The following is a 14266-nucleotide window of genomic DNA, read 5'->3' on the forward strand; positions in this document are numbered from 1 at the left end:
GAGATCACACCACACACTGTGCTTGTTCAGTGTGTGGGCTACAAGTGGAAAAGCATCAAGTCAGGGTGCCAAGAACCAGTCTGATGATGTCTGTGGTTCTAAAAACATCTGTTCCTGTACCTACTGATACAGAGAGTAGAGCTATTTAATCCTTTTGTTCACAGCAAAAACTGCCTGCATTTGACATTTCATGTCCCCAAAGTGTGCCACAAGTGTCTCCAAGCTTAGTTCCTAGTTTCTTTCTTGCTGGTGATGCTATCAGGTGTGGTTATCTGGTGATGTGCCCGGAGAAATGGGAGGCTGGCTACCCACTAAGTGTCCAAGTCAGGGGCCAGCCTGACAACCCCCCAAAAACATCCTGTATATCAGTATTTCTAGGGGAGATGAGATGACCCAGCTGTTAACAATACAGAAACCCTCCCAGAACACAACCATTCCAACACTCAAATGGAACGAGGAAAATAAGGTGAATATATGGATAATTAATTTCTTCAAGAAAGCTCTTTTCCTTGAAATTTCCATTTACAAGTGAATTTTTTTCCTTTTTGGCCATGAATTATCCAGATAATTTTTACAACTTATACATAACCAATTTTCTGTGGTTGAAGGAAAAATAGTATGTTCACTAGCCAATGACTGTTAATCATAACCCGCCATGGGATTCCACACTGGGCGGGAGGTCTTTCTTCCATGACTGACAATCTGTATTTGCTTCTTCTCTGATGCAGAATCTTACTTTCCTGTGTAAACTCTGAAGCAAAACCGTTAGATGCCAACAAGTGCTTGCATGTTGATACCGTAAGATCTTCCAGTGTTTTTCCATTACTGTGATCTCCATGGAATTACCCATTAAAAACACCTGCGTCCACTAGTAGACGTTATTATCAATATAGAAATATCAACATTGTAAAAAAAAAAGTGCCGATTTGGCAACTGGCATAAGTACTTCATGAATATTATCTCTAAGACACTGGACACAAATATTGAATATCAATAAAATCAGTAAAAGAAGAATTTGAATGATCTGAAACAGGAGAGCAATAAATGCTCTTATGGTTTAAGGAACCATATCAGATGAGTTGTGATTTCACATTGTTTTATCGAATGAGACCATTGCTTTACTACAATGCTTGCATGTGATAGGAGTTTAGTGCAATCATTGTTTTCCCCACACTGACCCTGGGGTTAAACATAAACACCCAAGAGTACTCCAATGTGGGTATTACACATAAGATGCTTGGTTCTCTAAATCCTGGCACACTGCTTATGAATTACAAGAAGGAGGCAGTTGTATTGGGAGGAAGCAGAGGGCTTTCTGCTTGTTTTATCATTTTGCACTTGTACTTTGCAGCCTCTGCACACTTGGATTTTGTCTTTTTGTTTCTAGGGTTACAGTGACTGCCATGTGCAACATGGACTTCAGCCGGTTTCCCCTGGACACACAAACGTGCTCGCTCGAAATTGAGAGCTGTGAGTAGACGTGTACCCAGATATCCACACACACATCTGAAGTTACTCTAAACACCTCTGACCCTCAACAGGAGCAGGACATGTTCCTAATCGTGCCTATGCTTTTAAAATGACTTTTTAGATAGAAGCGAAGTCTGGGGTAAGTTTGAAAATCGGAAACAAATTTGGGACTCAAACCTTCTATTCCCATAACTGACCCTTTTAATGCCCATGGCAATGGCTTTGAACTTTGGTACGTACACACACACACACACACACACACACACACACACACACACACACACACACACACACACACACACACACACACACACACACACACACACGCCCTGGAAAGTTAAACACCAGCCCCAGGAAGAGCAAGGCTGCGGCAGCATCCAGGACTAGCCGCTGGCATCTCTAGCTCTCTGCGAACCTGCCCCATGCCCCAATCTCTGCCAAAACATTTCCTCTTATGGGCACAGTCTGGACCCTCCCATGACTCCCATTCCTGTACTTCTCCCGAACCAACACACACCCACTGCCACGTCTCAGCCTGTGTCAAAGTCCCGTAAGGAGTCATGTTGGCCCAGGGCACCTTGGTAAGCCTCCCCGGGCGGTGGTGGTGCAGCAGGGGTCCCCTGGCTCCAGTCAACCAGGGCCAAGGAGCACAGGGACGTGGACCCCCATGTAGCAGGGGCCGCATGGACAGCTCTGCAGGACGCTTAGTGTGGGACCAGGGGGAATAAACCCCAGGACCAAGGGGGTGACTGCTTCCTGCACCACGGCTTTCCACCTGCTCTGTCCTTTAATCCTCCCAAGCTCCCTGTGATCTCCATTACACAGAGGAGGGGCGTAACACAGTGAAGGACTAATCGTTGGCTCCAGAACCTTGCTTTCCCCACAATACCCAGGCGGCAGCATCTGTCAGGGTTCCACCAGAGAAGCAGAACCATAGGAGATACACAGGGAGAGAGTTAGTACAGGGGACCGGAGCGTAGGGCTCGGCGATCACCTGCAAGGCGGGCCATGGGGAAGGGCAGGCTGGGGACTCTCGGGCAGGAGCCCACCCTGCTGCCCACAGGTGGAATGTCTTCTTCCTCTGGGAAACCTCAGGTCCGCTCTTAAGGCCTTTCAACTGATTGGATCAGGCCCACCCAGATTAATCTGGGTCATCGCCTTTACTTCACATGAACTGGTTGTGGATGTCACAACTACAAAGCATCTTCCCAGCAGCACCTGGATTAGTGTCGGATTGAATCACTGGGTTCTTACTATAGCCTGGCCAAGGGGACACGTGAAAGCAGCCATCACACAGGTCAAGGGTTAGAGGCAGAATAAAAGAGGAATAAAATAGAGCCTCAGGGAGCCCCAGAAAGAACTGTTTACACACGAGCAGACTGGACCGGCAACCCCTGAGGGTGTTATCCCAGTTCTGCCCCCGCAGCAGGTAGGTCTGCTTGGCTGGGGTAGGTGGTGTGCTCAGCCAGGTGGGCAGGGTGGGGAAGCGTAGCACCAGAGGGGAAGCAATCCTCAGGGGAATCGCTCTGATTCTACCCCGGGCCGGAGCAACCGGAAGCCTGCAGAGAAGGAACTTGTTCTGCTGCATCTCTTTATGGGTCCTTTCTTGCTGGAATGCAGCCCTTATTACCTGAGAGAGTGTTTAAAGGTATTTGCCGGGCTTCCCTGGTGGCGCAGTGGCTGAGAGTCCGTCTGCCGATGCAGGGGACGCGGGTTCGTGTCCCAGTCCGGGAAGATCCCACATGCCGCTAAAAACAAGAAAAGAACAACAAAGGAACAAAGGTATTTGCCATCAATAATGCATCGTCACCCTTTGAAAGAAGAAAGGTGTAAATCACCCATGGTTTAGAAAGCTGAACCATATGAAATGTTGCCACTATTTAACCTGCAAACAAATTTTTTAAAAGAGCAAATTGTAGTTTCTGGTCTACAAGTATAGCAATTTCATCTGGTTTGAGGCTGAATTGAGGGGTGAGCGCTTTTGCAGCGATGATGATCATTTAGGCCTGAGGGCTTTGCCCTGATGACTTTTGGAAGGCCGAGGAGAATTAGATTTGTCTTTTTGGATTTACTTTTGCTTCATTTAGACTGCGGTTTGTTTATTCAGACCATCTTATCCCAATCCCCACAGAGCCTCACAGGCTCGTCGTCTTTCCTGGCGTCTGACGCTGTCTCTGTCTTTCCAGATGCCTACACGGAAGACGACCTCATGCTATACTGGAAGAAAGGCAATGACTCTTTAAAGACAGATGAGCGGATCTCACTCTCCCAGTTCCTCATCCAGGAGTTCCACACCACCACCAAACTGGCCTTCTACAGCAGCACAGGTGGGGGCGGGGCTAAGAGGGGCGGGGCTAAGAGAGGGGCGGGGCATCCTCCATCTCAGAAAGCCTGTGAATTTGTGGTCAAGTGAGCAGAGCCTGTGCCACTTGGATTTGAAACCAAGGATCTGGACTTCTAGATCAGGTCTAGAGGGTGGTGAGCATTGGGTGGGGGTGATTTTTTGATACTTCCAAAGCATCAGAAGTGATAACCTAGAAAATGCTGGTAAGGGCTCCAACATAAACCCCATGGGGAGGTCTGTTTGAGACGACAGCATCGCCAGTTTAGCAGCAGGAATCTCACCCTGATATAACTCCCAGAGCGCCTTCTCCTATGGGCAAGAAATAGTCCAATTTCAGGTTTATTGTTTTCCATTCACGTTCTCTTGGCTTCAGCCCCTTTGAGTGCTTCTCTCTTAACCAATCCCCTCCTCCCATACGGCTTGCACGACCCTCTTGGTGAGCCACGGTGCAGGAACTACTCGTCATTGGTCATTCTCTGTGGGCAATGTTGTTGCTTTCTGAACCAAGGGCCTGGGCAAGCTTGCCAACCCTCCCCCCCACCCCACCCCCCACCGCCCGACGTTGCCTGAGGGCAGGCGCTGTGGTATTCCTCTTGGCCGCTGAGGTTACAGCTGAGCTTCACTCTCTCCAACCCTTGCCTCTTTCTTGACCAATTACCTTTCAGGCTGATTTTGCTCTAATCTTTATGCAGTTTCTGTTGCTAAAACATCGCATGGTTGACTACCCAGAGAAGTACCACCGTTTGAGTCTCTCTGATCTGTAACAGAGGGCACTGCTCCCTTCCAACACGTGGCGATCCCGCGTCTCTTAGCTTTTGCATACATCACCCACCAGTCTTGGTCCTTTGGGGGATCCCCCATTCCTTTGACTCTTAGCATTTTGACCTTCCTCCTTGCGTGAGTCCATTTCAGGCTGCTATAACAAAGTACCATAGACTGGGTAGCTTCCAAACAACAGAAATTTATTTCGCACAGTTCTGGAGGCTAGGAAGTCCAAAATCAAGGTCCTGGCAGATTCAGTGTCTATGAGAGCCCGCTCCCTAGTTCAGAGACTCACTGTGTCCTCACATGGGGGAAGAGGCGACGGAGCTCTCCGAGACACATGTTATAAGGGCAGCAATCCCGTTCATGATGTAATCACCTCCCAAAGGCCCCACCTCCAAATACCATCACATAGAGGATTAGGTTTCAACACACGAATTTGAGAAGGACACAGGCAGTCCGGAAGCACCTCCACAGTCACTTTTTGGAGCTGTTATAATTATAACCGTTGCACTAAAATTGTCCTGGATGCGAAGTTTTCTAGTTAATGTTGCCAAGTCCCCATTTTATTTTCAGCCCTCATCATGTCAAATTTATCCTGCCTTTTCCTCTCCTTCCACCATTCTCCTGTTCCTTTCGACTCCTCCCTGTACGTTTTCCTTGTAAAGAACAACAGGGTGGAGCTAAAGCATAGCCTAAATGCATTGTTGTAGTTAGCTTGGTATTTTAACTTCAAACATATTTTCCCCCGTAAGAAATCCAACGGGCGTTGTTAAATCCATACATCTCAAGCTTTAACGTGTACAGGAATCATGTGGAGAGGAGTGTTAAAAGGAGGTTCTGAGTCAGTAGGATCTGGGGCGGGGCCCGAGAGTCTGCAGTTCCAACAAGCAACCAAGTGATGGCGGTACTGCTGGGCCCTGTGCTGTAGTTTGAGTAACAAGAGTCTTCAATGGCCTGGTTCCCTTTACGTACAGAACGAGGGCCAAAATTCCTTGAGATGGACTCACCCATGCGGTATGAGTTATTGTATAATCACTCTGTTCCATGTTTTTTCTCACTTCCCCTTTATAAAGGTAGGGTAAGTTTCCAGGGAAGCATCTAAGGCATTTATGATTCTCTGAATAAAGTTTGTCCTATGAAGGAGCTGAGTGGCTCTGCTGTGTGTTCTCTTTTCTTCCTGTGTCCCCCAGGCTGGTACAACCGTCTCTACATTAACTTCACGTTGCGTCGCCACATCTTCTTCTTCTTGCTGCAAACCTACTTTCCCGCCACCCTGATGGTCATGCTGTCCTGGGTGTCCTTCTGGATCGACCGCAGAGCTGTGCCCGCCAGAGTCCCTTTAGGTAAGAAACCTCTCAAGTGCACATTCCAGATATCTGAAAATACAAGTAATTCCTTCCAGATAAAACCATTCTTTCCAAATTGGCCCTGAACCCCTGTTGGTATTATAACTTGGAAAAACTTTGTTATTCATTCACAGGTAAAATGCCACTATTAAGAATCTATGTAGCAGGAATTCCCTGGTGGTCCAATGGCTAGGACTCTGTGCTTTCATGGCTGAGGGCCCGGCTTCCATCCCTGGTCTGGGCACTAAGATCCCAAAAGCATAGAGGCCAAAAAAGAAAAAAAGAAAAAAAAATCTGTGCAGCAAAGCTGTTTCTAGGTCCCCATAGGTTCCCATGTAAACAACTCATCTTTAATCTTGTTAGAGCTGAGTTCTGGGGTGGGTGGTCCTGGTCTGTGGTGCTTTCTCTGCCCACCTGCCTAAGAAAGTCACATTCTGTAATGGGGTTTCTCCAAAGGTGGCCCAAGGGATCTTTGTGACAGTCTTTGGGGGAAATTGTTTAAAATGAAGAATCCGGGGTCCCATCTACATGTACAGGATCAGAAGCTCTGAGAGAGGACCAGGAATTTGCATTTGGAACAAGCTCCCCCAGTAATTTTTTTTTCTGTAAATGTTTTATATTTTGATTTGTATGGTAGTTATAGAAATATATAAATTCATTGAGCTCAATATTTAGGATTTATGCACTTTATTGTAAGCAAATTGTTCTTCAATTTATCTCTCCGTTTTTAAAAATTTATTTTTCTTTTGGCTGCATTGAGTCTTCACTGCTGCGCACGGCTTTCTCTAGTTGCGGCGAGTGGGGGCTACTCTTCGTTGTGGTGCGCGGGCTTCCCATCGCGGTGGCTTCTCTTGTTGCGGAGCTTGGGCTCTAGGCGCGTGGGCTCAGTAGTTGTGGCTCGCAGGCTCCAGAGCGCAGGCTCAGTAGTTGTGGCGCACGGGCCTAGTTGCTCCGCGACATGTGGGATCTTCCCGGACCAGGGCTCGAACCCATGTCCCCTGCATTGGCAGGCAGTTTCTTAACCACTGCGCCACCAGGGAAGTCCCACATTCTTCAAGTTAAAGTCAGAAAACTAACCAGATTTTAGGAAGTCTCGCTTTTTTAAATTGCTTGTCCAAATTTCTTTTTTTATTGTTATTTTTCCACTTTCTTGCACATCTATTACCTTTTCCTGTCTTGACTGGTTTCCTCTTCTTACTCATTGATCTGTTGATCAAGTCTTTGTGATCTTTTGCCTTAGTTCACAAAGATAAAAACACCTTATCATTGGTGTCTGTCACTGCTTTCAATCCATAAGGTAACATAGTAACAGCTAATACTAATTGTGAAGTATTGGGCTGTTTTACATACATTATCCCACTTAATTCGCATAAAAAAAGCTCACGAACTAGCTATTATTATCATTGTTTTACTGACCACCCCCCCTACCCCGCCCCCGTAATTCCTATACATACTCAAGTCTGAGAATCCCTATTCTACAAGCCTTCCATCAACAGCTATTTGCTATCAACTCTTCCCCGCTTTAAATATCGCACCCACTCCGCACACGGCACCATTGCTAATACGTCCAGGAGCTTCAAGGGAGAGATGACCCACCAGGTTTTAGTGGAATAGGATTGGCGCTGGCCCTTAAGATGACCCCAATCCGCTGTGATTTGGTGTTTGCCAAGCAAATGTTCTGAGCTTAATTTGAAATCTTGGGGAAATTTCCACTGACAGATGCCCTGGCCTTTAACGGTTGTTCTGTAGCTTGAACAGTTACTGTGCTCAATAAATAAACATTCTAGTTTAAAAAATCTGTTTCCCATAAATGAGGTTAACATCATTCTTGGTAAAATTGACTGAGTCCTCAAGTCAACATGGCAGAATGCGCAGCCAGGTGCAGCATAGTGGGATGGGGCTCTGCCAGAAGTGCCCTGACAGCTGGTAATATAGGCCCAGGACTGCTACACCAGCAACAAGGGCACAAAGATTAAAATAAAACTTGTGTACCTTTTTTTCCTTTTTTGGAGAAGGAGTTACAAGAAATATACATACCTGCTCATATATGCAATCTTTGTTTTTTTATTCATTTATTTTTATTTTATTTATTTATTTTTTGGCCGTGCCCCGCGACTTGCGGGATCTCAGTTCCCCGACCAGGGATTGAATCCGGGTCAGGGCAGTGATAGCCCAGAATCCTTACCGTTAGGCCACCAGGGAAGTCCCCGGCAATCTTTGTTTTGAGCAATTGAATGGGAAGACCCTGCCAACCTGTCAGGGGCTCTCTGCCGAAGAACAGAGTGATGCAAAGGCTGTGATGAAGATGCAGGGACACAGCTGGGAGAGGGTGAGCACGGGGGATGGAGAAACAGGAGAAGCTTCATAAAAGCTAAAACTGGAAAGGTGAGCAGGTGTTTGCTAGACAGAGGGGGCAGGGATGGAGACATTCTAGGCTAGAGGAGCAGCTGGGAGAAAGAACAGAGGCACGAAGCCATCCAGTGGGTTTGGTGAAAGACAAACCCATGCTTCTTTCTCACTGTGTCTGCAGGGATCACCACGGTGCTGACCATGTCCACCATCATCACGGGTGTGAACGCCTCCATGCCCCGCGTGTCCTACATCAAGGCCGTGGACATCTACCTCTGGGTCAGCTTCGTGTTCGTGTTCCTCTCGGTGCTGGAGTACGCGGCCGTCAACTACCTGACCACCGTGCAGGAGAGGAAAGAGCGGAAGCCGCAGGAGAAGGTGACTTTACCATGAGCTGGAGTGTCTGCCCTGGAATGGGCGCCTGGACTAGCTCTGGACCCTGGCCAGGTCCAACCTCCTCTGTAAAATGAGACAATGACACCCCCTCCTCCACCTACTTCATGGGTTGGTGTGAAGAGCAAACAAAAACGGTGTGAAATTTACTCTGGGCTACTTCTTTCATTCATTCAAATATTTATTTGGCACCTACCATATACCAGGAGCTGGTAAGCCAAGTTAACTAAGACGTGGTCCCTTTAATCTTGGTGGTGTTGGTAGTTTAGTGATAGAAATAAATGGCAGTTCAACACAGTGGAACAAATGATTTATGAACATAGAGGTATCATAAAAGAAGCTTCCAGGAATTTCTTTTTCCAAGACATTCTTTTTAATAGTGGTATAATAATAAGTGCCTTGGATGTAACATGATTTATTCCCCTATTAATGGGCAGTATATTGTTTCCATTTTTTGCCACTATAATAAATGCTTCAATAAACATTAATATATAAATATATATACATATATATTTATATATATACACATATAATATATATTATACATATTTATATATATATAAAAGCTTCCAGGGAAACATATCCTCCATTCCAGGGAAACATATTCTCCATTCTCCACATGTGACCTCATACATCTCCCATCACTTCCCAGATCATCTTCCCTCCTACCTGGTTTCCCTTTCATCCTCCTGTCTGCAATTCAATGGTTATCTCCTCCAGAAAACTCTAGCTACATAGGAGGAACTATCCCCACAATGCCACACCTTTCAAATTCCCCCCCATCCCTCCCCCCGCCAACCCCGCCGCGCTCTCTCTCTCTCTCTCTCTCACTCTCTCACACACACACACACACACATGCAATAATTGTAAACATTTTTATCAGGGCTCATATCAGTTTATGATCTCATGGAGAACATGCCGATTATCTGATCATGAACCTTCTTGTGCGTCTCTGATATGACGTGATGTTTCCTAACAGTTGACGGGTTACCTGCTGTTTTAGAATGTTTACTGTGCCACCACCGTTATTCCCCCAACCCCATAATAAAAACTAGAAAAAGGCAATGCTCTCCACTAGGCAGCTTCTTTGGAAGGGCTTCTGAGAGAGGATGCTGAGCTCACATCCCAACGTGCGTTTGCTGTGTCCGCAGCTTCCCTGCACCTGCGGGTTGCCTCAGCCACACGCGGTCCTGCTGGACGGCAGCTACAGTGATGGGGAGGTGAATGACCTGGGCAACTACACGCCCGAGAACGGAGACAAGCCAGACAGGATGATGGTGCAGCTGACGCTGGCCTCGGACAGGAGCTCCCCACAGAGGAAAAGCCAGAGGAGCAGCTACGTGAGCATGAAGATTGACACTCATGCCATTGATAAATACTCCAGAATCATTTTTCCAGCTGCATACATCTTATTCAATTTAATATACTGGTCGATTTTCTCATAAATGCCTGTAATTCTATAAATTTCACATTCTTCTATCTGTACTACAGAAATACCTGAATGATGAAAAATAACTTAAGGTTATGATGAAAAGAAAGTTCACAGCACCCACCCTTCTCCATCTTTCCAAAACTACTGACAAGACACTTACTGGTTTAATTTGCACTTACTGACCACCTATTGTGTACACAGCATTATACTCAGTGCTGCAGGTATAAACACCCATAGCAACTGATGATAGTTGTTACCGAGATCCCCTAGAAAAGCACGCTGCCAGTGAGGTGGGCACACTGTGGTTCAACCTCTTTTAGACCCTAAATGCTTATTCATACGAACCATGTCCCTTACGTGAGTGTCATTCTATTCTCTGGACCAGGTGGAACTGGGAAGCACCTAAAGTTCATTTACATAGAACATACATGCACCTAAACCCCACTTCGATCAAAATTCATACTTCAGTTTATAGCCTCTTACCTATTTTATATGCATCTCCTCATGTTGATTTCAATACAAGGCAATAATAATATTCCTCCTTTTATTTACCTCTTGTGGTTCCTGAGGTTTTACCTCTTCACCAGAAAAGCTCTTTTGACTGGGTGCAATGGCTTCTGATTTGGGTAGGAAATTTCCCTGGTAGGGAAACTTTGAAGAAGAGGGTATATGCATGCATTTTGTCCGTTTTGTCATAGAGGTAACTAGCCTAGAAAACGTGTGTGTAAGTGTTCCCTGTTTAATAGTTGCTGCTTCATGGATCTCCACCTTGGAGCATGTCCAAGTTCAAAGTGAAGTCAGTAATGTGATATCTTCACTGAGGAACTTGGGAATAGACTGATTTTTTTTCTGCATAAACTTTTCAAGGAAATGCATAATTTGGGACTACCTGTAACTCTTTAGGATGAGAAATACACGGTTTCTGAATTTTGAAAAAAGAAACGGGAGCACATCACTGGTCATCTCCATTTATACTCAGTGAATACCAGCATTTTCTGTGAACCAGAAAACAATGGCCACTGATGTAAGAGCATGGGATAAAGGAGAGTGTTCTATTATTTAAAAAACAAATAGCTATTCATACCATATATCTACAAGATCAACCCCTACCAAACTTATCCCAACAGCATTTGTTTGAAACTCAACTAAATTCTGTACACAGTAATGCCATTTTTATTCCAAAGTTAATTTGATCCCTATACTAAATAATATCATGTTATTTCTTAATGAGGGCTATACTTTAATCTTTAAAAAGACCCAAATTTGCAGAAAGCCTAATTACAAGGCACTCTCCCATTTCTTCCAATAAAAGCTCATCAAAAAAAAAAAAAGATTTTTTAGCAAACTCTAGTAGAAAAACGTAAAGGAATATAGATGAAATAGTTGAACGTCAACTTTTAGTATTAAAAAATATTTTTAGAACATTACCTTTTTCATGCTTATTTTATGAAACAATTTCAATCAAACTTCACAAACATCTTTGCCACTTGCTTTGTCCTTATGAGCAAGGCCACTTTAAACCATCTGGCAGGTTTCTGGGGCACATAATCTGAACTTCCATCTACCCCATTTGGGAAACTCCACCATTTGAATCAACATATAGGATGCTGTATTAGTCTGCTCAGGCCGCCAGAGCAAAGTACCGTTGACTGGGCAGCTTAAACAACAGAAATTTATTTTCTTTCAGTTCTGGAGGCTGAAAGTCCGAGATCAAGGTGTCAGCAGGTTTGGTTTCTCCTGAGGCCTCTTACCTTGGCTGGCAGACGGCCGCCTTCTTGCTGTGTCTTCACATGGCTTTTTTCTCTGAATACATGCATCCCTGGTGTCGCTTCCTTTTCTTTTAGGGACAGTAGTCATGCTGGATTAGAGCCCAGCCCTTATGATCTCATTTAACCTAAATTACCTCTTTAAAGGCCCTATATTTTAATAAGTTGCACTGTGGGGTGAGGGCTTCAACATACGAATTTGGGGAGGACACAATTCAGCCCATAACAGATGCCCATGGGAATTATTCAGCTGCATAATAGTGATATCCAGTGCATCTTATAGGTATTTACACTTGATCTTTGCAACATAATCATACACAGTATTGTTTTTTAAACTTATCTTTAAAAGGCTTGTTTACATTGATATCTATACTAGTGATTATGAAGAATAAGTTATTAAATTCATGTTGTTTCTTTGCTATCTTTTCTAGCAATTCTCTCAGGTGACCTCTACAAGCATTTAAAAGTAGCATCGACTGAGGTGATTTCCATGGTAATGTTTTCCCAAGACAGTACTTTGCTCTCAAAGCTATGTAACTGAGAGAGAACTCTGTAATTTGACTTTGTAAAGACCCAAATACAAAGCAACTCTCTTTTCTGATAATTTTGGAGAAAACCTCACCTTATATGTGGGCATCTATAGTACTTAATCAACTTTTGCTGGCATGACTGGAGAATAGGAAGATTTGGTTAATAATATTGTCTGGTTAATATGCAGGTACCATATGGCCATATTGAATAATTAATTTTTAAAGAGTTAAAATACTGTAAAGTACACTTGACTAAAACTATATCAAAAATAATTTATTCTCTGTTGGATAGTTCAAAAGGCACTCCAGGAGTCTGAGGGATTCTTATTATTGTTGTGATACAATGTGGACATCACAAAGATGTGCAGAGTGTTAGCCAAGAGAGCACTGGGGCTAGTCAGACCAGCTTTTATTTCACGGCAACATTCTCTTCCTGAGTTTTATGTTCCTAAACAATATTCTTTAGTTTTTTCATAGTTCATATTTCATAGAGAAGTGTAGTGATGCTAGGTTTTAGAGAGAATAAAAAAATGGAAACAACCTAAGTGTCCATTGACAGATGAATGGATAAAGATGTGGTATATGTATTACACAATGGAATACTACTCAGCCATAAAAAATAACAGTCTTGCCATTTGCAACAACATGGGTGGGCCTAGAGGGAATTATGCTAAGCAAAATAAGTCAGACAGGGAAAGACAAATACCATATGATCTCACATATATGTGGAATCTAAAAACAAGACAAGACAAAAACACAAAAAAATGAACAAGCAAAATAAAACAGAACCAAACTGATAGATACAGAGATCAGATTAGTGGTTACCAGAGGGGAAGGGGTTGGGAGGGTGGGAGAAATGGGTGAAGGGGCTCAACCATACGGTGATGGGAGGTAACTAGACTTGTGGCAGTGATCACTTTACAGTGTATACTGATGTTGAAGTATAATGCTGTACACCTGAAACTTATACTTAAAGAAAAAAAAAAGGTTTGTTAATAACAATGAAACCTCACATTTGTAAAACCCCGTTTTATAAAAAAGGAAAAAGTACTTTCACATTCGCTGTTTCATTTGAAGCTGAATGAGGAAATTTTAAAGGCAGAGAAAGACTGACTGGCATGTATTGATAACATGGCTAACAGGTAGAAGACTCCTAACTCAGTTCTCATTCACCTTATTACAGATAATGGATGAATACTGAACAAGTAAACAAACTGTCACACACAATACATAAACATTAGTATGAGGGGGCTTCCCTGGTGGTGCAGTGGTTGAGAATCTGCCTGCTAATGCAGGGGACACGGGTTCGAGCCCTGGTCTGGGAGGATCCCACATGCCGCGGAGCAACTAGGCCCGTGAGCCACAACTACTGAGCCTGCGTGTCTGGAGCCTGTGCTCTGCAACAAGAGAGGCTGCGATAGTGAGAGGCCCTCACACCGCGATGAAGAGTGGCCCCCGCGCACCACAACTAGAGAAAGCCCTCACACAGAAATGAAGACCCAACACAGCCATAAATAAATAAATAAATAAATAAATAAATAAAAAGCCAAGCATTTGAAGCCCTTTTTAAAACAACAACAACAAAACATTAGTATGAGGAAATTTTTTTTACCAGTGGCACCTTTTTATCTATTCCTTCATTCAGCAAGTAATTCTGAGCACCTACTGTGTAGCACGCAATGTTCAAGACCAGTACTTCTCAAACCATCTGTGGTGAAGGACCAGTTTAATTATTTTATATTTCCAATCCAGTGGAGAATTCCTCACAATCCCAGGTCTGAGCCTGCATTCCACCCTTTAGGAACACGGACTTGTGGGTTTGACCATGGTGCTCAAAACCGTGTGTGGATGTGAGTCACAACGATCACAAT

General features: G+C 44.3%; 1 protein-coding gene across 2 annotated transcripts in view; it reads left to right on the forward strand.

The window, feature by feature from the left end:
- GABRR1 (gamma-aminobutyric acid type A receptor subunit rho1) overlaps window positions 1-12286 on the forward strand; it is a 34922-nt gene extending 22636 nt beyond the window's left edge. For both annotated transcript variants that reach the window (XM_049695481.1, XM_004264823.3), the window contains 5 exons: window positions 1388-1470; window positions 3657-3797; window positions 5770-5922; window positions 8456-8652; window positions 9819-12286. In XM_049695481.1, coding sequence (XP_049551438.1) covers window positions 1388-1470; window positions 3657-3797; window positions 5770-5922; window positions 8456-8652; window positions 9819-10112 — 868 coding nt within the window. In that variant the 3' untranslated portion in view covers window positions 10113-12286. The remainder of the gene's footprint in view (window positions 1-1387; window positions 1471-3656; window positions 3798-5769; window positions 5923-8455; window positions 8653-9818) is intronic.
- The last annotated feature ends 1980 nt before the right edge of the window (window positions 12287-14266 follow it).

Source organism: Orcinus orca, chromosome 12, assembly GCF_937001465.1.
Source record: "Orcinus orca chromosome 12, mOrcOrc1.1, whole genome shotgun sequence".
Lineage (NCBI taxonomy): Eukaryota > Metazoa > Chordata > Mammalia > Artiodactyla > Delphinidae > Orcinus > Orcinus orca.